Here is a 27,039-nt window from a genome sequence, read left to right as displayed (position 1 = left end):
TGCTGTATGAGTCTTAATTCCTCAGAAAACTATGCTAAAAGGAGCTCATTGCCCCCTGTTCTCAAGCACATGCACCCGGATACTAAACACACACACACACACACTGCAGGTAATACACTGCAACTGAAAGAAGGAACAGGGAATCAGCTCAGCAGCACGGAGCATGTGTCCTGCCGCTGAACATTAATTCATTCAGGCTTCAAACAAATAAGATATATTGAACTGAAGCCTAAGAGTTGATTAAAATGTGAGATTAAATTGAGTTCATGCTTTAACTCTTTACATTTCTTTACCACATCACAAGAAATTTTGAAGGAGGTATTCCCCAGTGGTCTATGACTCTCGCAGAAAGTAAAGAATTCATTGCTTCAGTGAAACCTGAAAAAGCCCGTCAGTCTCTCTGGGTGGTCATTTCAACGCTTCTCCTACCTATGACTTTATCCTGACTTAGTCAGCCAGTCTTTAAGCAAGCAAAAGTCACCGACAGAAGCACAGTTTTAGAGTTTTACCACATTCCCACATAATGTTCATTCACTCTGAGATGGGAAGGAGCGGGCAAGTTTCCAGCCCTCCCTGAACTAGGGGCTGTAAGTGCACACACTGAAGATCCAAGCACACTTATTGCAATTAGGTGTTAGAGGGAGGAAAGCTGCCTTACCACATCCAGATTGGGAGTTGTGCAGTTTTCCCGAACCCTGACTCATTCTGCACCACAGCTTGGCCTCAATGCCCCTATATACATTCTTGCAAATGTTCTGCTTCTCTGAAACCTGTGACACTCGGAGCACACTTCAAGGACTGTGAATGTTTGCCCGAAGACTACAATAGCTATTTAATTTATCAGGAGATTTTACTAAGAGTTCAAGTGGGGGTTTTCCTCAGACTTGAAGCTTCTTTCTGCCTGATTTTTTTCTCAGCCTGAATAAATAGATCATGGGTATCTATGATGAATCACAGTGAGCAACTTGAAGCTATCATGAAATAGGTTTCTGTGCTTCTTTAAGCTATTCCAGTTCTTCAAAGCTTCTGTAGCCTAGCACTATGCTATTTGCATCTTCTAACACTTGCAATCTAAAGAAATCAGCAGTGACATACAGGATCATAGGATAGTTGGGCTGGAAGGGACCCCCAAGTATCACTGAGCTCCAACCCCCTGCCCCAGGCAGAGCCACCAACCTCCAGATCTGCTACCAGCCCAGGTTGCCCAGAGCCCCATCACACCTGGTCCTGAATGCCTCCAGGGATGGATGAGGTGCCCACAGCCTCTCTGGCAGCTGTGTGCCAGCACAACACCACTCTGTTACTTTTCCTAGCATAGATGTTCCTAAGTATTTTCTTGTGATCATCATTTTGGAAGCTTTCCACAGCAATATTAATACCGAAGACTTAGTTCAGAGACATAGAAAACTTTATGAAAGATGCCACAAAAGGGCCCACTATTTTAAAATCATATAATATTCTGAGTTTGAAGGGAACCATGTGGATCATCAAGTCCAATGCCTGACACCACCCAAAATCAAATCCTGTGTATGAGAGTGTTGTCCAATAGCTCCTTTAACTTCAGCACTTGGGGCCATGCCCACTGCCTTGTGCAGCCTGTTCCACACTCACCACCCTTTGCTACAGAACCTTTCCCTAATCCCAACCCGACCCTCCCCTTGCACTAGAGAGCAGAGCTCAGCGCTGCCCCTCTGCTCCCTGTGAAGAGCTGCAGCTGCTATAAGGCCCCTCATCTCCCTCTGCTCTGGGCTGAACCAACCTAGGGACCTCACCTGCTCCTCATAAGACTTGCCTTCCAGACCCCTCACCATCTTTGCAGCCCTCCTTTGGGAGCTTTGTAAAGTTTTATGCTTCTTCCTAGCTGTATGCAGGAATTTCTGTCCAGAAGGGTGCTGGAGAAATAGTATCAAAAGCTCTACTGAAATTCAAAAAGATGACACTAACCAGCTTCCCTTGGCCAACTAGGTGGGTAACTTTGTGACAGTTGTGCCCTCTTGCTTTCTCCTTGTATAACACATTTAATAATAAAGGCCATTTCCATAGAGTGATACTGTCAGAAATAGTGACTAGAAAGGAATCTAGAAAGAGGCCAGGTTATTCTGTTGAAAATGTAATTTTGGAGAGCGTAAACATGAGAGCTGCAAAGAAATATTTGTGTTTTCTTTTTTTTCTTTTTCCCATGACTGTTTACTTGTTTTCCCTATCTGTTTAGGGTATAATTATTCCTTTTCCCATAGTGAATACATATTAGTAAAGTTTATACTAGTTTGGAATACAGACCTGACCATTCACATTCCACGAAGACGACAAAGACACTGAAGAAATTTCTGAGAAGAATAGAGAAGTATTAAATGGATGATTAAAGCACCCAACTGCAAGAGAACTAAGAGCTGCTGTTATCAAAAAGAAGACTGACAGGTGTTTGGAGACAGCAGTGGCAGCTGTGGATGGATGCATGGTGAGAAGCACCAGAGAACAGAAAACATTTAATTGAATGAGAATTTAAATCTTTCTGGCAAACAGAGAGGAATTCAAATTATTGTGACTAATTTCCAGTGTAACTCTAAAGCTGACAGATAACTGGGACAAAGTACCAAAGGAAGTGGTAGAGTCAGTGTAATTAGGAGCCTTCAAACAGCTTGGATGCTTTTATGGAAGACTTCCGAGAAATACACCCTTTTTCCAATCTAGAGCAAGAAAACATGCAGAGCTAGCCTCAGCAGCAACAGCCAGTATCAAACAAAAAAGCATCAAAACATTTATTTCTACAGATAAGAACATATCGAAGCAAGGTTATCAGAAGAAAGTCAGATATGAATAGGTCAGTCCAATATTAAAGATTACCTGAACAGGATGATGATTATGGAGCCATAATGAAAAGCCTCATTAAGAATCCTATGCAAAGAATTCAATAAACAGCTACATCCTTCCCACAGTAATGGTCCTGAAACAGACTGGATGGAACATAGGGATGTCTCCTAAAACCAGCCCCATTTGCACAGGGTAGATTGGATACACAAGCTGTGAAACACTGTGAACTATGTTTTCCCTTAACTGGTCTATGACAGACAGAAGATGCCACACAGAAAATCCCTCATGTCAGAGAAGAGCAGAAAACACGCTTTTTAATCTTTCTGTTTGAAGCTGTGATCTATTAGATTTATGTCAGTAAAAGTTAATGCTTCTAATTTAATGCATTCTGTCAAGATTTAACTTTTTGTCTGGCTCTTTGTACTATCTCGAATTGAGGAAAGATAATCTTAAACTAAAGAAAGACCAGAACACTGGAAAGTAAGTGAGGATCCAGTGACTGCAGCTGAACGAGCACATACTCTTTAATAAAACTGCTCTTCAAAGAGAGAGGGAAATGTTCCTGGCAAGCACTACAGTTTTGCATTTTCAGAATTTTATTCAGCAGAACTAACTGTGTCTCTGAAACACGCATGTGCTCAAATTCATCACTGACCTCAGCCTTCATGTTCCCTTCTACAGGAGTTCTTTTTTTTTTCTGGAAAGAAGTTATAGGCAATATAGGCCATTCCTTTTTCTTTTTTTTTCCTCCAGTTGGAAACAATCTACATAGCATAAGTAAATGACACGTTTTTCTGAGTATTCGGAGTGCTGACGAGTTTATAAGCAGGTGCAGGTTGCAAAAGAGGAAAATCCAAATGATTTGTGAATGCTGTTATTCACATCAGGGACATTAAACACAAAGCAAGTTTATTTTTCTTACTACTGTTTGGGAAGCCGAGAGACATCAAAAACTGGAGGCCAAGCAGACTTCTGTGTTTTGCACGACTCTGCTTACATTTTATCTCCTTCTCTAACACCCAACTATATGCTCAAAACTGTTGACAGCAATCCCTATGGATTCTGAAGGAAGTATACAAAAAAAAAAAAAAGAAGGAATGACCTTGAAGCTTACTGGAAGAGTGGTGAAGATAATTTGCCTTTACCTCCTATCTGTCTGCTTGGCAAGCACAGGCAGGAGGAGAATAAAGTGTTCTCTGTCCCTTTCTGCAAATAAAACCCAAAATTCCAAAGGTATAAATTGCAAAATGAAAAGTAGGCTTGTTTGCTGGAATAATGCCCAGGATGGCTGCCCGTGAAAAACTCTGTTATCTCCCAGAATGGTTCTGCTTCAATGCCTTGAAGAAAGTGTTGTCCCTTTCCTTTTGAAGTGGGCCTTTTTAAGCTGTGATATCTTGTAGTTTTTGCCCAAATGAAATGTATGCCCCACTCCTGAAGCATTCAATGCCAGGTTGAATGGGAAACTGGGCAAGTTGATCTAGTCAGTGGCAATCCTACCCATGACAGAGGAGTCAGAACTGGATGGTCCTTAAGGTCCCTTCCAATTCAAGTCATTCTATGGTTCTATGATTCTGTTTCACTCTCCACTACACTGGCTTCTCACTAACATTTATTGCATAAGGTCTTGAGTTGACAGTCAGAAAACACCACACTGATACTTTGATGCTGTTTACTTTAATTTTTATGGTGTCATTTGGCTTTTATGTTGACACCACAGTTAGATGTAACACCATCAATGAATTTTGAAACTAGACTAAAACTCTCAAAAGTATTCGGTTTATCACAAAACACTACAAAATGCTAAACCAAAATCAAGCAGTGTTAATGAACTTTAATGATATTTCATTTAAATGACTGATCAGACTCTTCATACCAGAAAGCTACTAATTAAAACAAATCTCTCAGTAAAAGGAAAAAAATACATTCTTCAGATTTGCAAGTAACAGGCAAGAGGAAATTGCAAACGTTTTTATACATTTCACGTAGTTCTATATATCTTGTAATAAATCTGTATTGGAAGAAAAGTGAAGACGGATTCAATCTTAAGGATACACAACAAAAGAAATATGTTACCTGTGTGACAAGGATGCATCATATTTATAGGAAATGGAATCATAGGAGGAGCAAGAGGTAAACATGCTCATATTTTTCTCATACATCTAATGCTATGTACCATCTGTGAAAAATCAGTTTAATTCAAGAACTTCCCTTTGACCCTCAGGCATGTAACTTGTTTGATCCTGCATTTCAGCTGGGAGAAGAGATTATTTATCAAAGATGTGAAGTCCTATTCTAATGAGTTTTATAATTCAAAAATCACATAAACAGAATTGTTGCAGAATTCAACTAGGGAAGATCAAAATTCTGCTTAACTCTTCAGGTTTTCATGCAATGAAATCATGCCCATATTCAGTTTCAGGCAAGATGAACTTTCAATTCCTCAAAATAGTGTATTTTCTGAAAAAACACCTCCCTTACTACATTCTCCACCCATGCCTGAAGCCATACATTCAAAGCAGATGCACTAACATTACTGCATAAGCAAAACACTGAGAAGCTAGGCAAGCTTCTGCAAAGACCTCTAGAAAATTCACACTTCTGCAGAAATTCTTTTATCTAAACACTGCGAGTCCAAATTAGTCGCACAGATGGCACAGATCCTGAATATAATTTGAAAATTAAACTTAAAGCCTGGGCAATAATCATCTGCAGTCAGCTTTAACCTCTGTATCCTGGCTAAATGCTAACTGGCACAACTCATTCACATCCTTCCAAAAACTCCTCAGAAGTTTCATCCAAACTCATTTTTCTTCACATTCTATGCTATAAATGTCTCTAGAGTCTTACCGTGTATTTTAAATAGCTGCTACTTTTTATTACAGAAAAGATTACATTCTCATGATACAGAGTGTAATTCGTTTGCATGGTTTATATGTCTGTACTTTACAGAATCTGGACTGCTTTACCAGTACAAAATTAAATTGGTTAAATAAAAGCCTAGGTACAAAAATAATCAACTTATCGGAGTTTTCATTCATAGACTAGCACACAGAGATCTAACATTCAGAAAAATCTGCTGCCATTTTTAAAACACTAATGCACAACTTGCACTGACAGAAAAAAGGTCTGTTGTATTGTTTACACTTAAAAAAGAAGGGAATATATTCACTGTATTACAACCAATGAAAAACATTTTTAAATGAAACGTCTTACCTTGAGAAGTTGAGGAAATGAACATGTCTAGTGAATAAATAGGGCTGCTCAGCAGTGCTTATGTTTTTAATCAGTTCCATCTAAAAAGAATTAACAAATCAAATTATCCATGTTATTGCAAGGCATATCTGGAGACAAATATAACTATCAAACAACATACAGTGGTTTAATTTTCAAGTCAGCGTTACTCAGGTACTCCTTCTCCACTATCCGTCCCAAACACTGTTACCAAGATGGCACTATTTCACACTTAAGCAAAAAGGTTAAAGATGCAAACACCATTATGACATCACAGAGCTAAGATACTTCCAAAGTAGGTATCAATTTAAAGAAAGGCATAAACAAAAGGAAAAACCTAAATTCTGCACCAGAACTTTGCAAGCAGCAGCTGTCTTCTGAAGACACTGGCTCTATCAGATAGAATGCCAACATGAAAAATGTCTGAAAATGCAACAGAAAGTGGGAGCTGAATCAATTTTGGACAGAAGAGCACGGCAGAAAATCATGTCCAGAATATACAAATATTGAGCTACCTCTAAGAGACATCAACCGTTATTTTATGTTTTGTTTTTCTGTCTTGATATTCTGACATTTTGCCATGATTTTTACATTGTGTGTTACACTTTGTTGCTTCTTATCCACCTTGCACTCTCCACTTTTTCCCTAGGATACACATCCCGTCTTTGTCTTTCAGACAAGATGAGGCATAGATATTTAATTTGTGGAGCCAAATAAGAATGTGAACATAACAAATACTCTCTTCTCTACCTCCCTCTGCCTTCAACAATTGTATACACTTGTGTGTACAACAAGCACTGAAACAAATTCTTCATCTTCTCAGGATGGGTCTTTCCCTGTCAGTCGAGTTTGCGTATAGAAAGCTTTATGTCTAAGAGAGTTTATAAACACGAAGAAATGGAACAAAAACCAGAGGTGACCAAAAGAAATGAGTATGAATAGAAAAGAGAAACAAGAAAACAAAGAGAAAACACATGAATAAAAATATATATATAATAATACAGCAAGAAGGGAATAGGCTTCAGTTAGTCATATTCAGAATCTGGATTATTCAACCCAAGTACAAAGAAGTCTTCACAAAGCTCCGCCTGTACAATACAAATGCAGCATAGAAGAAATTCAGCAACCTCAAGAGCAGAACTTGCCCCATCCCCATTTAGAAAGCCCATGACACCTTCTAATAATGATCAATAGGACTAGTTGATCCTTAAAGGTCCCTTCCAACTCTAAAGATTATTTGATTCCATGATTATAAATGTAAGAAGAAATTACCTTGAGCTTAAATACATGGGTCACTTTAAAATAGTACCAAGACACAAATTAAAGGGGTGTATGTGAGTACCACAGGAGCATGCCTTGTCTCACCCTGTGGAAGGTACCAACTGGCCAGCACTGTGCTGATTCCCACTGAAATAACACAGCACTTCTAATTGTGCATCACCTCATGCAGCAGGCTTGAGCCAGTCTGCTGCTGGACTAGCAGAGAACTTCTGCATCAGGAGCAAAGGCATCCTGCAAAGATGCTGGACAGCATCTGGCTGCCGGCGGGTTTTCTTTTTGTTTTTCTTTTTTAAAGCTCTTGCTACCAAACTCAATCTTTTGTGCTATAATAATAACTTACTTTAAAGCAGATGCAAAATTCTGTTTTGACTTGAAGTACCTTCATATTTGGACACTTAATATTCAACAGGGTTTGTATGCAGATGTGGATAAAGCTACAATGCGCATGTGAACAAACAAGCACAAAACATTCTTTTAAAAACCCTGCCAAAGGAGTAAGTAAGGCTCAAAAGATACAACACACAGATGTCAGGAGGGAAAAATAAATAACTGTAATGGCTCACGGCCACATGCAAATTGTGGCCATATTTCCCAAGGGCTCCTCTCTCTCTGATCCCACTTGTGCTGAACTGATTTCAGCTTAACGAGCCAAATGTATTGCGAAGGAATACAAAGGAATCAGCCCTCTTTTTAAGGTGACGCAAAAAGAAATATCTTCCAGTGCCTCCCAGAAGAGTAGGGTCTCTAGTATTTCTTTTCTACAAGAAGACTGGTAGACTGGCACAACATCTTTCTACCACTGTGACACCATCTTTAAGTTTTCATTCTACTTTTTTCTCTCCAAAATTCACTCTACATATTCATCTTTATGCAGGACCTTTAAAAAAGACCAGATCTGCAAACAGAGGCAACTCTATAAAACCATTTCTGAATCCTAATGTCCACCTGAGCAAGAAAACCAAGAGCCCATACTCACAGGACAAAAAGTTTTTCCTTAGACTACTGTTCCACACTATCATTTTAGGATCTCAGCTGGCCAGCTTACTCAAGTCATCATGCTTAGCATCAGCAGTGTTATCTCTATTTGGTCATTGCTGCGTTGCAAATAACAATCCAGTAGATGGCACAATAAAATGACTTGGAGAGATACTGCAAGGCACCCTGCCCAAAAGGAAAGAAACGTGGAGGATGGCTTTGTTCCAGCCAGAGCATCACTCCTACATCAAACTAAACTCAGTCTTGCAATACAGGACATCTCTCTCTCTTCCATAAACACCCATCCTCCAGCACTGTCCTGCTCAGAGCAGTCCTATTTAGTTCAAGATTTGTACAAGGTAAATTCAATACAAAATACAACTGGGAACAAAAAGAAATAATAATATGATTATCTTGCCTAGAGAACAGAAAAAACATTCCTACTCTCTCAAGCTGCCATGTTTCACTGGGAGAGAACCTGTGGTCAAAATGTACAAAGATGACAGGATACATGATTTTCCAAGTCAGATTAGATGGATGACACTATGGTTTCCACTAACCAATACAAAGAGGATGAAAGATTATCTGAATCTGACTCTCTTTTGAGTTATTTACTTTCTATACAGGCTACCGTCTCTCCTGAAGGCATGTAGGATCCAGGAGGCACAAGTATCTACAGGTACTTGGTATATCACTTTCATCTTGGTATTACTTCATTTCCATAAACAATTCAGAGCTCACAGGAATGAGACCCAATCTTCATTTTAACTCTCAGAGATCTGGGATTTTTTCAAAAATTTCTTAAACTCCCCAAGCTGCTTAGGACCAATTTTCTATCTTTAAAAGAAATCAAGAAAAAATAGCAATGGGCTTCTAGTGTGTTAAACCTGAATTATGAATAAAACTGGCTGTCTGTCCAAAGGATGTGTAGTAGAGGGAAATGATGTGAGGACAATCAGTTGCTCACACATATCAGTATTTGCATATCCACAAACATACTATTTTTTTCTTTTCTGAATCCAAAAACTGTGGACAGGGGTAGTTAGAAGAAGGGAAGAATTTAATTTGCATTGGTACATCTGTCACTTTAAAGGCACATCAATTGGGTTGCCTTCGTATACATAAATACTACACATAAGTTCTGTAATTGGAAGTTTCCAATTATTAATTGAAAACATTACAGTAAATGGTAAGGCAAAAATTAATTCATCTTTTCCCAGAAGCCTCTCCCTTATGCCCATGGATGTTCAATGGCTGCACTCCTAATTGCTGGCAGGCAGATGTAATTTGGGAAGATTTCTTACTAAGAAGACTTGAAAAGGCACCCAGCATATGGATTTCAGTTACATGTCATCTCCATAGTCATTAAGAACACCTATGTACTTAACTTTATTTAACAATAGCAGACTGCACAAGCTAAATATTTACAGAAAAATCTTGGCTGGACCAGAATGCTAACCAAACACAGGGTAGACAAATGACAGGAGGAAGAGAGAAATAACATCTCAAGCAAGTAGCCCATGCTCATGCTGGGAGCCCTACAGCCCAGCCCATTTCTCTTTTCTCTCATTCCAATGCCTGGAACCTGATACCATTCATTCTCTTAATTGCTTCTTACATCTTACTAAGGATGGGAGAAAGACCAACAATGCATACGGCCCCCCACAATGAGCAATACACGCAGGCCTGTACAACAGACGAGGAGAAGGATGAGGAACTCAGCAACTTTTTTTGCCTTTTTACGTCCATATCTACCATATCTTGGGCTGCATCAAAAGAAATTATGTCAGCAGGTCAAGTGAGATGATCCTGCCCCTCTACTCTGTGCTGGTGAAGCTTCACCTGGAGTGCAGTCTTCAGTACAGGAGAGACATGGACCTGCTAGAGAGCATCCAGAGGAGGGCTGCAAAAACAATCCACGGGATGGAACACCCCTCCTACAAGGACAGGCTGAGAGAACTGGGGCTGTTCAACCTGGAGAAGTGAAGACCCCAAGGTAACCTGATAGCATCCTTTCAATATCTAAAAAGGGGCTAAAAAAAAAAGAAGGGAACAGACTCTTTAACAGTGTCTGTTGTGGTAGGACAAGAGGAAATGATTTCAAACTAAAAGAGGGGAGATCTAGATTAAGTATAAGCAGAAAGTTTTGTATGATGAGAGTAGTGAAGCATTGAAGCAGGTTGCCCAGATGCATTATTCCTCGAGTTGTTCACAGTCAAGCTGGATGGGGCCCTGAGAAACCTTATTTAGTTGTAGATATCCCTGTTCATTGCATGGCATTTGGACTAGATGCATTTTAAGGGTCCCTTCCACCTCCAATGATTCCATGGTTCTGTTCAATTTAATACTTTATTGCTCATATTCTACTCATAAAAAAAAATAAAAATACAACTGAACATACCTTAAATGAGAGAAAAGTTAGTGTTGCCAGGCATGTAACCTGTTCTTTCCAGCAAAAGTACTCATTACATTCTGAACCTGTTATAACTATGTAAATAAGACATAAATCAAAATAAAGAGACTCAAGTTACTGCAGAGAATAATAGAGAGTAAATCCTCAGCTCCATAGCAATATGTACTCCACTATCTGTGTTCCTGGAGATTTGCCATATGGTAACCAAACAACTTCTGGAGTGCAAAAAATTATGCAACTGTTGCAGTAAAATTCAGTCTGGGCTTCTCTGAATCCTGATATTTCAGACTAAGGCAGGGAAGACTGCTTATATATGATCTTTCACAATGTTTAACATGCTTCTGCCTACCAGAGAAACGCAGCAGATTATAAGGCTGAAAGATTGTGGCTGTTGCTACCTCAGAGGTTTTTAGATTTTACGATACATCTCCTAATTAGTAATGAATCAAAACAGAACAGAAACAACCCAAGACACTTAAAAACAATCATGCCAATAAAAATCCCATTAAAAATACCCAACAATTAAGCAGAAATAGTTAAAGGAAAGAATAACAGAAGACAGTTTGCCCCCCTGACCCAATGGGACCATTCTGCAAACTCCCCAGGCTGAACATTGCTGAAAGCGAGGTGCTAGCAGCAGCCCATATGCACACAAAGATGCTCTGGCACCTGCAGCCCCAGGCTCTGTCTCTGCTGTCAGTCAATGAGTGGGGTGGAACAGGGTAGCAGGGGTGACACTAGCCTCCTCCACAGCCTTTTGGTTGGTGTGTCAGCCCTGGATTGCCAGTCCCAAAACCACAAGCGCCCTGAAAGGTGCTCACTGCCTGTGGGAGCTTAATGGCAATTAAGGGAACTTGGGAACTCTGCAGTAGCAACATCTGTTCTCAAAATTTAAATCAGATAAAACTGTTACATCCAAAATAACAAACACTGAAACTTATGCTCATAACAAGGTTACAGATAAGTAACCCCTAACCACAGGATGCTGTCACTGGTAGGCCCGTGTCTGTATTTTGATCACTGCATACATCCTCTCGCGGTTTGCTGTTCTTAGGAGTGATGCAGGCATTTACTGCAGCATTTACCTGAATCAGCAGACCAAAAGTACAGCTGTGGTCAACACGAAACAGCCATATGTAATGCATATGAATTAATCAGTATGCTTTGGAGACTGAGTTTTTTTGAGTTACTTGCATCAACACTTATTGATGTCACTGATGCTTGTGAGCACATGGTTACCCAATATACAAATGAATTTAAATGATAAAGTCTCAAAGCTGCAAAAAGGATGTCCTTTATAGTTTTAAGGGAACATGAGTTTAAAGGAACATAAAAAGGGGGTATCCAGACAGATATTGCTTGTATTTGCTTTATGTTGTACAATAACATGAAAAAGGCAGATAAGCAAGATGCTGAGACAGGATCAAGGATGTGTTAAGACTACAGCAACTTGGTTTAGCATAGACCTGGGTAAGAATTTTTTGAAGTGATTATTAAAAGTGGATTAGAAACTGCTGGCTCTTACTTATCTGTACTCTGCTTAAGAGACCCGAGCTAGCTCTGCATATTCTGGCACATCTATATGACAAATGGCTGTGCCCTGCAGATACATTAATACAGGCCCCAAAAGCTGTTAGCACCTAACTTCACTTGTAGTAACCCTTCTTACATCTCTGGACTGATTCTGGGCTAACTGCTATGTTGAGTACATTCAAGAGCTGTCTCGTTGGAAGCTAGTTTTTCCTGTAACCCTCCACATCGTGTTGCTCTTGGCTCTACCATTCATTTCTCCTGTTAACTGAAGCCACTTCAAGGATGATGATTTCTGGCACGTTACTCAGGTTAAAGTGGTAATAGAGCTTTTCAGTGTGATTTCTGCTTGTATATGCCTTTGTTTCTTAGCTTCACAAGCACAATAAGAGAAGAGGCTGTAAGTTGAGCAGGAGTAGCTTACCTGTTCATTTTTGGTCAGTCTTGTTTTGTTATGAATGTCAGATGTGACCAGGTTGAATCCGTGTTTCTCTGATAAAATTCTCAAAAGCAAAACCACAGTTCTACTCCCACACTTTCCAACTCTGTTGTAGATCACCTGGCTGGGGAAAGGAAGTACCTAAGTAAAGATTGAAAAATATGGAGTCAGTATATAGGTATTTTTGCTTCTTTATCTCAGTCAGAGAATATTTTGCCTGTAAGCCAACCGATATGTAGAAGAGAATTTCTAGGATTCGGCCCACATCAGAAGCATTCACTTCCAGCAGCTATAAGCCCTTTAGAATAAAAGGCACATCATTCAAGAGATGACAAACAGAATTTCCCCTTGTGATACAATTTACAGTAACAGTGCAGATCAGTAGCCACTCAAGAAACACTAAACCACTGCTGATGACTTCCAGTGAAGATGGTGATGAGCTTAAGCATACTGACAGTCTCCATACAAAGAACCGCAGTGAACTAGCACTGCAGTTTGGCAGCTCCAAGTGCAGTTGAGCTAATGAAAGAGGAATGCTTGAGTTGCAAAACTTTGGTTTAAAAGAAAAAAAAAAAAAAAAAGCAAAAAAAAAGCAGCAACCAATTGCAGAGAGCTAAAATTAATCGTTTCAGTCTAAAATATAAACAAGAATCTTCTGAAGTCCTAGAAAAGGAATCTGACACTGGAGAGGCATGTAGTTGTGCAACAAAAAATACCAGTGGCCACTGCTGGGCCTGGAGGACAAATGGCAAACTCTGGTCATGCAGGCGATGCTCACTCAATGTCAAACCAGACTGGCCACGTCTCACCTGTCAACTGGCAGTGGTCTTCAGCCCAAGACACTGTTGCAGCATGCTCTCCCATGCTGTCCTGTTTGGGGCACTGTTAGTTGACTTGGGCTAAAACTATGCCTAGGATTTATCCGAATAATTTCACAGAAAAGGCAGCTGCAATCCTAGGCTTGGCACTCCTCACATATCTGTTGTAGGCCATAAATTATGGCCACATGTCTGTCTGTAACTAATCTAAAACTGTACCAAAATTCAGAATTACTGTCTTGAATACAGACACCTGCAGGCCTGCCAAACTGAGATCTGACACAGATGGGTGAGTACCTGTCTCTGCTCCACAGAGTTAAGTCTCCTCTTAGCTATTACCTTTCTCAGCTATTACAGCCAGCAGGAAAGAGCCTGTCGATTACTTCTCCAAATGAATATTTTGAAATACCTTTTATTAACTGCCGGATTACAAACTGAAGATCATTAAGCCTGCTTTCTTACATTTGCACCAGCTGTTTTCCACTTCTGGGAAATGTGGAAAATGTCTGTCTTGCCTCTGAGTCAAGAAAACCAATGTCACGATTGATGGACTCATCTTTTAAATATTGTATATCCTATCACAATTTCAACATGTTTCGTGCAGAATTTTTATTTATTTATTTTGCTACTAGAGCCTTAGTTATTTGTCTATATTCAGTTACGCCAGGTATAATGCCAGCAGCATACCAATGCCTCTCCTGTCCTTGCTTTGTCCTCTTCACATCCCCTACAGACTGTGTGTCACTAACCTAGGCACACCACAGTTTTTACAACAGGCAAACAAGCATCCTCTGTAGGCATGTTTCCATATACAGGGCCGGTGCCCTGGTTCTGCATTTCTGGTATGTCTCATTATATTTGAACAGCTAATAGATATTCATCATGGAAGCAACCCCTAAGACTACTTACTACTACTAAGAGAACTGCAAACTAGAGCAAAAAGTAAAAGGAGAAATAGGAATACCCTTATAATGAATGGAAACATACTGAGATATCCATGGCATTTTTTCTGTCAACACTATACTTCATTACCAAAGTAACATTACTAATGCTAGTATTAACTATGTTTGGTATATTCTTCAGTGCACCACAGCCACAAAAGCTATTATTCCTCTCATTAGCTGGGGAAGGAACAGGTATTTGGCAATTGCTGTTTTGGTTGAGCTTCCTCCAGGACATCTCATCTACCGATACAGCAGTGAACGTGAACCTCCCAAGGATCATATAAAACCCACAGAACACATGAAGTCTTCTCTTTTTGCAACATTTATATAAAAGTTTTCTGTGAGAAACCTGCCCCCCTTAATCTTTATCAATCTTTCCCACAGGAGCCTTCCTTTCTATGAAATTCAAAATCCCACCCTTAATGACCTCAGAATTCTAAAGGTGATGAATTGAACATCTCCATCGTACTTGATTTTGTAAGAATTTGTAAAGGTTATGGAAATGTTAAATAATGCTTCATAAATAACTGCTTTGATTTTCATAGCAGGGTTGCACTTTGCATTATAGTGAGCAAAATTTGCTACCTGATACTTCACTCATTTCACGTGCAATTTTAATGCACTCAGATTAAATATAATTTCTAATTAAATCCCTGGTTTGATTAGCCGGTATCTTTTGGTTGAATCATACGAATATAATTCTTAAAAAGACTGAAACAAAATCAAAGTGCGTCTTTGTAAAGTTTCTGTTCTACATACAAACAAATTGCCAAACAGCCAAAATCAAGTGATTCTAAGTTGGCCAGTTCTCACCCTTGTCTCCAAAACATATTTTCTCAGGTAGTGCAGTTCTGTTCTGTACACAGACAATAACCATGACAACCCCTCAAAAAGAAACCATAAACAAATACTCACTACAGATAGAGAAATCTGAAATAAGGGGCCATTATTTCCAGCCAACTGTTTAGTTTAAAGGAGGCCAATGTATCAATGCCCTGATTGAGAAAACATCTGAATGCACTTTGGTAAAATCGGACAAGATTCAAGATAAATGCTACAGCTCCAAGACTGCTTTAGAAGAACACAATAATTAGCTGTAATCAAATCTTCACTTGTAGTGCTGCTGAATGCAGCTAGCTTTAAGGATTCATTGCTGAAGCTTTGCTAAGGTTTTATTTACGTCATGACTCCACTTTAACACCTAGATGCACCAGAAAGTATACCTGATAGACAAAGCCATGCAGCAGAAAGATTTTTGGTACTTTAGCTAGTATTTGTTTAATACGACCAATTCTCTTTGGACAGTGCTTATCTGTTTTCAGCATTTTAGAAAGAGTCTAAGCTATTTCTTAGAAGAAAAAACACTCCTTCTGGTAACATGTATGTGTCAAGCAGATCTAGAAATGCAAGACACTGAAACCCTTTCTAAAACTGGAACTTTTGTTTTCCCACTCACAAAACACACAACAGCAAGAATCAGTCAATGTAAGAAATCATATCAGAAGAGACATTTGAAAAAAAAGGCTCCTGTTACACTAACAGAAACAAAATGAAAAACAGCAATTTGAGATTTACAAACTCCTCATTGGATTACATTTCATTCTACAATGAGAGTGTGTATCACATGGACTAACTAATTGTTGAGGTGATGCTCTGGCAACGTGATACTCACGTAACACTGCACAACTTCAAAACAATTACAGAGCGACTTTACTGAGTGCTGCATCGAAGCCCAGAGGCAATATAAAAACAATTCAAACACATAATTCATTTTGGAGTTATGTGAATTAGCACTTACAGGTATAAAAAAGTAAAATCCACAGTATAATTATGACAGCTCTTTCCAAGGGTTTGAAAAGTTAGGCAACAATTTACCTGTCATTTTCTTTTCCCTTTTGTTTCACAGTTAAAGAAGGTGACAAGAACTGTTCCAAATTAAATCCAAAGGAAGAAAAATCGCATTCAATGAAAATTCATTTTGCAATAAGGATGACGACCACCATTTTCAGAAGCAAAGCCACCTCTCAACCAATATGACAAAAATCCAGCCTCCTACTTTCAGAGGAAGCTTTGTTTCCAGGTGAACCTTTGCACCACTTAACAAAATAGGGCAGATAATTACTCACCGTGCCAACAATTTAGGGATCCACCCAAGAGCCCTAATAATTCTCCACTTTTACTGAGCCAAACACAATATAATTGTGCTAATTCACCAAACATTTTCCAGCCCAGGAAGTATTTCCTCAGTTAAATAACTCATGTCAGCGACACACATTCCCAGGAGTTCATTACTTCCACAAATTATGCAGGTAATTATGTGCTTATAAGACAGGCCAGAGGCTGATACGAGAACAGGTTTCTCCTTTTTGAGCAGATACTAATTTGGGATCAGATAGAACTTCACCTCTGCCATGTGAATGCGGCCAATCAACAGAGACTAAAATTACAAGATCACAAAATTAAACACTTGCTGATGTTCTGTATCTCTATGCCACATCCAGTCTTTGCTCTGCAACCCCTCTGCTTTCTTTGTGCCCAGACAGGCAGGAAGAAATACCATTCTTACGATTCTTAGATCATTCTTCTAATTTACAAGACATTAAAAAAAAAAAAAATGGTTTACAGGGTGACGGTCCATCTGGCTCATGAGAGGTAGAAGATGCTCACTAGGGATAGCATACAACCCAACAGTACCCACAGCCCATTTTTCTCTGGGATCTCTCCTTCTCCTGGCCGAGCACCCCCAGAAAGAAAACCTAGAATTTATTAACCACCATGCATTTAATTCTTACGTTACCTTCTACTGATCCCAGTGAACATTTGTTCTCATATTGTGGGTTTCAGGAAGGCAGACTGTATAATTTAATTATATGCTTAGAGATCTTAGATTCCTCTGCTGTCTCTTTTTCAGTGAGGTTTTTAACAAGCTTGACAAAGACTACTTCAAGAAAGCCAAACACTTAGGCCAATAAGAGATAGCACACTCCAAAGAAGTCTTTAAAAAGGAAGAAATACTATTCTAAACAGAAATCACTTTATTGTCACTCACATTTAAAGCAAGTACAACAAAGAATTACTGACACAAAGATATTCCAGTAGAAAGCATGGTTGAAATGTGAAGAAGTTAGACTCCTCTCCTCCAGCTTAGATATAATTAGCTGAAGTACTACCATACTTCATTACAGAGCTTAAAGATCACATAATCATAGAATCACAGAACAGTTTGAAATGGGAAGGTCCTTAACAGTCATCAAGTTCCAACCCCTGCCATGGTCAGGAACACCTTCCACAAGACCAGGCTGCTCAGGGCCTCATCCAACCTGGCTCTGAACATCTCCAGTGATGGCAGGGTCTAGGGCACCTTTGGGCAGCCTATGCCAGTGCTTCACTGCCCTCTGAGTAAAGAATTTCTTTATCTCATCTGAATGTAATCATTTTTAGTTTAAAAGCATTACTCCTTGTCCTGCCACTAAATTCACCAAGAAAGAGACACTTCCCTTTTTTTTAAAAATTCAAAGGCCACCATAAAGTCTTCAGAGCCTTCTGTTCTCTAGGCTAAACAACCCCAACTTTCTTAGTGCAATTACCCTGGCAATTTCTTATCCAGTCAGTGGGCCATTCAACAAATCCATGCACGTTCACTCTAGAGACATGGAGACAGTCAGCTGCTTTGAACAAGTCTGGATACCCGCAGGCACCTATCTATCTACCTGCAGAATGTAGCAATACTAGAAAAAGACAAGCTTTTTGAAGTACCCAACTCTAAGGCAGACTAGACAGCATGACCTTCTTTATGAGTCACTGAACATAACCGGAAACCACAAGAAAGACAGGGGGTGAGGCTTGCTTGCAAAGACTGAAATCCATACACTGAAAAAAGGCAGAAGAATGAACAGAAGAGCCTTCTGTTACATCTTACATCTTCATTAAGAAACTAATCCAATTGAAAAAGGATGACTTAAAAACAAAGCATTTAATCTTTTTGGCAGCTAACGTATTTCGAGGAATGAGTTAAAATGTGTTCTGTAATGATTCAGCATTCCTAAGTACCAAAACAAATTGAAAACATAAGCACGGAGCACAAACAACAAGAGGAGACTGGGTGTAGGCACAGTACTCTGACTTGGTAAGACAAAAGAAAGGCATTACTATACAGCATCCTCCAAAGTTAATGATTTGTCCCACAGCACAGATCTACATAGTCAATATCAAAAGAAAAAGTAATTTTTATCTGGAAAATACTGCATCCTTAAAATTCTAACAAGAGCGCAGTCCAGAGCATAATGAGGTCTATATGTTAAGTCTCAGAACAAGAACTTTTACAAGGTACATCTATACATGCAGCAACACGAGAACATAAAATCAATCAGTACGTTTTAAAATCTATGGATGCACCCCATCAATGCATTTATTTTTGCTCCTTTTATCCCCCACAATCGATTTACTTTCCCACAGCAGCAGACGCAGGTGAGCATAGCCTCTACTTCTGCAATCTGCTGCAAAAGATTTGCCACAAAAGAGAACAGAGAACCAAGTTTATTTCAGGTGTGTGAAATTACCACAATTTTAAAATTCAGCACTTGCACACAAAGAACGAAACAAGTTGGTGAAAAACAGCTGTTCTGTTCACTTTGCACTTTCAGGTGGTCACTGATATTAGACATTATCTTGGTGAGTGAGCTGTAAGCCCTCAGCTCTGTATGGATGTGGTGGCAGCTCCAGCTCCTCTCAGAGATGAAGCAGGTGAAGGTGAATAACCCTACCAAGCAGGGAATGGCTGGGGGCTACAGCTGAACACCTGCAAAAGTAATCACATCTTTTCCTCTCACCCTTTCTTGGTACATCATGCTCCTCAGTTTCTTCTTTATTCTTCTTGCCTTCCTCTTCAGTTTGCAACTTCTTCACCTCCTCTGTGGCCAAAATTAGAAATAGGACTGTATCTTTTTACCCTAACACAGAAGAGAACCGAACAATCACCCTTCACGTTTTCTTTCTAATACACCTAAGGATGGCACTTAAAAAAATCAGAGACTGTTTGTGGAAGATAGAAGGATGCAGAACAGAAAGTTATTACACTTTTCCGGTAGTTTAGCCTCTCTTTACCCTGTGTGAGTGTATGCAGAATGTACCAGAAAAGAGAGAGACTGGAAAAACTATTGTTAGTTCTCTTCTGGAAACCAGTATATTTTTAGCTCGTAGTTGTGAAGTTCATAATGCTGTGGAAGTCATCTTGCTGGCATGTGCCCATCTCATAACAAGATAAAGGAGATCAGTGATGTACATAGTTCACTGATGTTGACATTTGAAGGAATGTGAGTGAACTCATGCAGGTTAAATTTTTTTCTTGTCATTTAATTACTCAGCTTTCCACTGAAAGGTTTTCCACATGGTATCAGGATGCCCTTAAACTGAAGAATTATTGCACGCCACATTCAAATGCCAGAGCAGCTTCACATTTTATAAATATAATATATGAAAATACAAATGTTGAAATTGTGAAGTTTTGAACTGCTATTTTTCTTCCCGCTCCCACAGTTTGGTACACTGTTATGCACTCAGAGCACACTGGCACAGTTATTCTCTGTTTAAGTAGTAAATCCTATCACATCCAACCCACATGTTTATATTGGATAGTTACAAAATGAGAGATATTAAGTAGCTAAGCCTGGCTTTAAAAGTTTTTACAATATGCCAGAGCATTGGAGTTCCCTTAAGTAACCTAACTACCTTTCAGTAGTTCCTGAACTTACAATGCAATATTCATGAGTTCACCCTGGAAGCCAATAATATTGGATTTGACAGGGGTGAGTAGTAGACTAAATAATTTATTCCTCTGCATGCATTTGTCTTTTTTCACATTAAGGTTTAAATCTTTTGTATCTATTGTGGTAGACCATCAATCAGGCTGTAGCCAGTGCAACCCATCACGGCTTCACCACTGCCAAGGACCTGTCACACTGTCTCAGTGTACCCTTTTACACATTACTTTAGCCCTTCCTTTCATATTTTACTTTAATGTTTCCAGCATGGCCTTAATCACGTTCATCTTTTTCTCTGCACTTTGTGCAAGCACTTTCTAAGTCAACTGCAGAATGAAATAAATGTTGTTTATAACCACAGCTGGATTTTAATTTGTAAAACATGCCAGTTCTGATGGACTGTAACCCACGTGTTCATTACTGATGAGGTGGCTCTGGGGTATACTCACTCCACATGCTCAGAGGAACCAGAGAGACTAACTTTCCATCTTCTGAAGATAACAGATTCAGTGACAATGTGTCACCACCTAGAAGGAACAACAAGAAGCACCTACATAAAGGACAACATCCTTCTGGCCAACTCTTACAAAGCCAGCATGTAGTGAAAATCCCAGTGTCATCTAAAATTACTCACAGGCCCAGAGTAATTTTCCCAGCTGACCACAGTCCTCACTTGAGCCACATGTAGACCCTGTGGCGTAGGAACTGCCGCATTCTGGAGGCAATGACAGAAGATTTCTAGTATAAAGTCCTCCCATTTCACCCTGCTGCCAACTGAAATTATTAACCTGTTTTGTTCAGGCAAATCAAATCTCATTCCTGCCTACCAAGGAAGTCTCCTTTCCACTTCAGTGGCAGAAACTTATCTCCACACCTACTCAAAAATCAGAAATGGTGCCAGCAGTAAAGGGCCCCACACTCTTCCAAGAAGCCAGGGTATTATTATTACTACAGTATAGGTACTGCCCTGGTAACACTCCACTGCCCTTTGCTTACTTCACTCACCCAAACTTCTCCATTTGAATTATCACTATTCTCACCAGCCCACTCTTGTCAAACTGCCATCTGTGCTTGATATTTTGAGTCTACCATTGACCACACATACACAAGCTCACAATCGTCTTTTCCATTAAAGCTCTTTTCCTTAGTATCATGTTTACATTCTTTTCCCTTCATAGTGTTTAGGAAAAAAATAATAATAATAATAAAATCAGGTCAACTGTGATTCTTACAGAAGTGTTTAACAGTAGTAGCTCAAGTCTTAAGAACAACATCAAGAAATATGAGGTCCATGGTAAAATTTTAAGTGCTACTCAACTGAGTCACAAGGCTTACAGACTTCAACCAAATCAGTCTGTCACATTCACAGGATATCCTGTAATGCCACTCCTGTCCAGAACAGCACTATTTTGTTTTTATTCCACTGAAGGTTTAGGTCTTCTAGACACAGCTGTAAATTGTACTTTGGGATCATGAACCAGTGCATTTCCTAATCAATAGATAATCAAGGTGGCTGTGATTTATTATGCTTCTTATCTATCTGACATTCTATGGAGCCATGCATTTCTATATGTTTTGTTAGGTACTGCAACATCTATCCATTGGAATTTATTTGATATAACTCTATTCTCAATTGAGTGATGTGATTGAATGATTATGATCTCCTTCTATGATATACCAGTTTATGAACATATTTCTGTCAAGGAAAGAAGGAGAAGAAATGAACTGGGCAGCTGTATATTTGAAACTGCAATATGTAGAATATCTTTATGTTCTGCCAAATAATCTGCAAGGACACTTAGGAGATGACCAAAAATCAGCTCAGTATGAATTCCATCCAAAATTTCAGTGAAAATACAGAGCTCAAATAGCTGCAGATGTGGGGACACTAATGCCCTGGATAGTACTTACGTATAGCGCATAACGTGGATTAAAACCTATTGTACTAGGCTTAAAAGTGCACTTATATACAACAGTACTTCAAACTGTAAAGGATATGTTTGTGATTATGGCACTTACTGAATTATCTTTCAGCATTTTATCAGCCATGTACTAACTCTCGTAACCTCAGGAACATGCGGTATTTTAGTAATTCTGAATTCTCACAATTTTTGCTAAATAAAAACTATGTGGCACAAGTGTGCAGTGTGAAACAGCTCTTCATTTTCAATTATTATTTTTTTTTAATGAAAATTTTTTCATAAAATTCCTAATAAGCAAGTATCTGGAAGAACACAATCACAATTTTCTTTATCCTACTTCAAGTCAATCAATCTCTAACAAATCAGTCACTTAATATCGTACAGCAGTACAAGAGTAAAAATCCACTATCTCAAATAAGATTGCTAGAACTAAAGCAAAAGTTCAAGTGAGACAGGAAGTATTCACTCAAAAAAACCCCCAACCAAACAATTAAACTAAAAGAAAAATATATGCCTCACAGCCATTATCTTTGAAGTGCAATCAAAGAATTGGAGAAAATAAAGCTGACAAAAATGATGAAAATGAGAACTCCAAGTAATAGAGGGCAATGCTGACATCAACTTTTGGAGTGACAAGATCAAATAACTTAAAGAAAGAAAGGTCTTTAAATAGCTGAGTGTGGCAACAAATGGGTACAACGCATATCAAAGGCTGCTCATGATTTCTGCTTTGTTTTCCTGTAGCCTTGATCCATAAGAAAACATGAACACATACATATTAGGTAAGAACAAAAAGAGTGGTGTAGAAGGAATTTATCAGCTTTCCTGCTTCAGACCATAAAATCGATTCAAATTTATTTTCTGCATGCTGTTTGTTCTGACCTCATCCTGACTCACATCCATTTTTGTATTCACTTAGAGCTTTGAAGTCCTGTAACACAAGTGCTAAGCACAGGATTTCACTGACACCTAAACAGCTGCCAAATGGCATCAGAGCTGAGACAGTCATCCTACAGGAAAGCCATCAAGAAAAAGAGATCAGACCACAACCACTTGGAAGCAATTTAAGTCATCTGTGCACACAACTCCTTTACACATGTATATCAGCTGCATCAAAAAGGGACATATCCTGCTGTTCTTACCAAGTTCCCAGGGGAAAGGTCTGCAGCAATAAAAATGCTAGGTTTGATGAACATCATGTCATTCGTCCTCAAATGACAGCTTCACCATCATGGATGGAGAAAAAAAACAAAACAAAACAAAAAAAAAACAACCTCAAAAAGTATTGCTAAGGAAGTAACTAGCCTGAATACTGGAACAGAGCACATCGTATTTATTCACTGAAGTGCTCACACAAGTTAGAAATCAACTGAACGTTCTCTGCCACTAATTTGCATGAATTTCACAAGTAATGTCTGAAATAGAGCAGCATCACTGATAGGCATTCCTTAGACACCAATCCACACCAAGCACCTGCCTACACTGAGAAACTACTGCTGCCACCTTTGCTTGAAAAAGCAACTTAGTACTCCGACCTCCTGAAATGCAAACATGTTATTCCTTATTCAGAGAAAAGGTGCTATTTTCGGTTCTTCCACTGGTGGAAAAAAAAACAACCCACAAACAAACCACAAAGCTGGTATGTAAAATTAAAATAATAAATTGGCATTTGACTGACCACAGTCAAATGCAGCAAAGCAAAGGCATACTTCTCTGGATTAGTGACTATCAATATCAAAAGAAAGAAATCAAGGGCTTTTAAATCTATTCTTTATACATGCTAGTGAAGAAAGCTGCATCATGTGCTTTGTGTACTCAAAAATTGAAAATACAATTGGCAATGAAATTAAGTGTTGTTTTCAGAATAAATGTCTTCTAACACCACTTCATATGTCACATAAAACCATCCATTGACCTTAACTGGCTACCAGTCTAAATGCAGTTATCTATATCAATAGAAGCTACCTGAATGACAACAATCATTACCTTGAAATTAGTTCCACTGACACAATTCCCAGTTCAGACCTGAATTTGTAAGAGGTTAACAAACTGCTGTTAGCCAGTGATGCAATGCATGACATTTACAGAGCAAGAGCATTACAATGCAGAACGTGACCCGAAGCAAATAGAAGGAGATATCCACCCCTTAAACAATCCCAGTCTAAGTTTCAATTAGAAGAATGAAAAGCAAAGCAAACAAAAAAAACAACACTAATGCCCACGAACAAACAGGCGTGCTTAAATGTTGCCCAAGGGTTGCTCAAAACGCTTACTTTTTATCAATGTCGCTAAGCACAGAAAAATTCTTCAAAAAGTAAAATACCTGTGACTAATACAAGGCTATATCCTGCTATTCCACCTATTTAGCAAGCTTTCAGGATGATTACAGAAAAAAGCTCTAAAACTGACAATGTAATGTAGGCAGCTAATCAGAGAGTACCTACACAATCTACCACCCAACTGTGTAATCAGCTGGCCTTTCTAGAGAGAGCTGAGTTCCAGCTGGATGAGGCCCCAGATTATGTACTTAGAAAGGGAAGAGAAATTTCCATGACATTAAATAGTAAAGTGCCTGGGTTGGATAAACCTGACAAACAGGCTACTGTCCCCTAGGGCACAGTTCCTATCCACAGTACTTTGAATCAGTAAAACAAAATTTCTGAAGTACCCAAAAATTAAATCTGGGTAGAGTTTCCAAGGTTCAAAACTCTTATCTTCACTACTGCCTTTCCCTTAATGGCACTGCTATGCATTTCTGAATGCTAATGCAAGCATGAAAAATACAGGTCTGGAATAGGCTGTATCCTTTGGAGATGAGAGTTCATTGTGGGGATCAGACAAACATGGTGCTTTATCTTATGGAGGCTGCTGCGCTTCTGGGCAACAGAAGCTGACTACCCAAATAGCAAGGAAATTCTCTTTCAAGATCTAAGGAGGATACATAAATTTCGAGCATGAAACATTTGTTAAGGTTCAGATCTTTTAGATCTGACCCTCTATCTCACGTAATAACGATGAAGTTTAAAAGGTTGATTTTATCACTTCTGTGTACAACCCGTTACATCCATACATGTAGAAAACATACCGTGTGTTGAGGGGTCAAAAATCACAAGTTCATCATTACTATTGAACAACCTGAACTTCAAGAGTGTAACAAATTTCCATACACTAGCTGAAAATTTTAGATCTCATGAGCAGAGTCTGCAGAAATGAAGTGAAAAATCCCAGCTTATTTTCACTGAGAACGAAGCTAAATCAAATTCCTTTCCACATTAATCCAGCTGTTTCACCACTCTAACTCGCACACATGGTTGAAAATTTAAATTCAACGCTGGTGGCTCAGAATGTGACTTCATGGTCATTTTGACCACTCCTGCGTGGGAACTGCCACCAGAATGAGAGGCTGGCCCTTCACCTCCATGCTGTCTACATGCTTTTACCTGATGCACTGCCATTCACAGCAGGTAACATTAGAAACCTGTCTGAAAGTTCAACAAGAAGAAAGATGCGTTTTCAGGTAACTGCTCCAGCTCACTCATATGAACAGCCATGCCATGACAACAGAAATTGCCCTTCTATGGAAAAAAGCAAAACACTCCCAGGAGCACTCTCCATTTTTTGGCTTGAAGTCATCATAGTACCTTACCTTTTCATGAGGAATTCTTAAAATAGGTAAAATGTCTAATGAGATGCCAAGAGGGCTTACAAAAGCATTCAGGTACCTAAGTTCCATTGAAACAACATTACCTGAAAAGTTTTATACTAAAAAAAGTCCCAAGCTTTTTTAAAAGTTTACATTATATAAACTAGCCAACAGTTAATTATTACCAACATAGTTACAAAACCTTTCCTTGCTTCATTTTGCTTCAGCATTTTACAAGTAACAGTGAAAATTTGGCATAACTTGGAAAGTTTTAAAAAAGTTGCATGATCAAACATGGCAATTACACAACATAAAGACTGCAAAACCACAGTTCTAACCAAACACCTCAATGAGATGCCACACTGCATGTACAGAAACACAGAGGATCTGGAAATATTAAAACATGGCAGGAAAACTGTTTCTTCTTTCTTTTTTTTTCCCAAACCACTACCATACAGAAGGAGTTACTAGAGACTTGTTGTCCAGAAAGACAAACACAATGTAGCATCAAATCATGTTTTACAGACTGAATCGGAATAAAGCTGTACAGGGAAAAACAAACAACATGGGACCCTAAGGGTCTGCATCAACTCTTGAAGAAACCATCATACATTGGCTCTCGCCTGAAATGTCATGAGTTACAACAATTATGGTGAGGATACATTCAATGTTGCAGTCATACTTGATGGTAAAAGTGTACCCTTTGTACACTTACCCTCTGTAAATAGATCATTATGTATTCACTAAATGTATTCTTCAGTTCCACTCGAAAGAATCGCACCTGCAGCAGTGCCCATGCTCCAGGAACTATTACCCAGAAAAAGTCCACTTCCCTCATTAGCTGTAACATTGTTGTTGGGCTTCCTATCGTGTCCTTGCAATGTTACAGCTGTATTGATTTATAAAATGAAATAGTTAAGAGATGTTTAGATACTCAAGCATGGATGCACATTTTTGATGCAAGCACTGAAAGAAAATAGTTCATCAGAAGCTGATCACATGAGCAAATATTTCGCAAGAAAAACAACAATGCAACAACTGGCTGTATTTTCAAAACAATTAAGAGATGTTTGTTCAAGAGAAGAATTGTGTTCTTTGCATGCCTGCTGACAGGCAAAACTCATCACTAGAATCTTATCTCCCTTCAACTCGACTGCAAAAATTCCATTAGTTTAATCACCCAGACATTTAATCCAAGTTACTAGCAAATGCCTGAAAACTGGCAAAAAAAAAAGCAAGAAATGCCAAGTGCTGTTGATCTAAACACAGCAGA

The 27,039-nt window shown here is 39.0% G+C and overlaps 1 protein-coding gene across 4 annotated transcripts in view; it reads right to left on the bottom strand.

The window, feature by feature from the left end:
* Positions 1 to 27,039, bottom strand: part of UST (uronyl 2-sulfotransferase) — a 151,553-nt gene that overhangs the window by 69,189 nt on the left and 55,325 nt on the right. For 3 of the 4 annotated variants that reach the window (XM_015858142.2, XM_015858143.2, XM_015858144.2), the window contains exons 3-4: positions 12,666 to 12,821; positions 6,025 to 6,104 (exon numbers count right to left, since the gene is read on the bottom strand). In XM_015858142.2, the coding sequence (XP_015713628.1) occupies positions 6,025 to 6,104; positions 12,666 to 12,821 (236 nt within the window). The remainder of the gene's footprint in view (positions 1 to 6,024; positions 6,105 to 12,665; positions 12,822 to 27,039) is intronic. The other variant, XM_015858145.2, reaches the window with a different exon arrangement.

Source organism: Coturnix japonica, chromosome 3 (assembly GCF_001577835.2).
Source record: "Coturnix japonica isolate 7356 chromosome 3, Coturnix japonica 2.1, whole genome shotgun sequence".
Taxonomy (NCBI): domain Eukaryota; kingdom Metazoa; phylum Chordata; class Aves; order Galliformes; family Phasianidae; genus Coturnix; species Coturnix japonica.
This window is presented reverse-complemented; position numbering and strand designations above follow the sequence as displayed.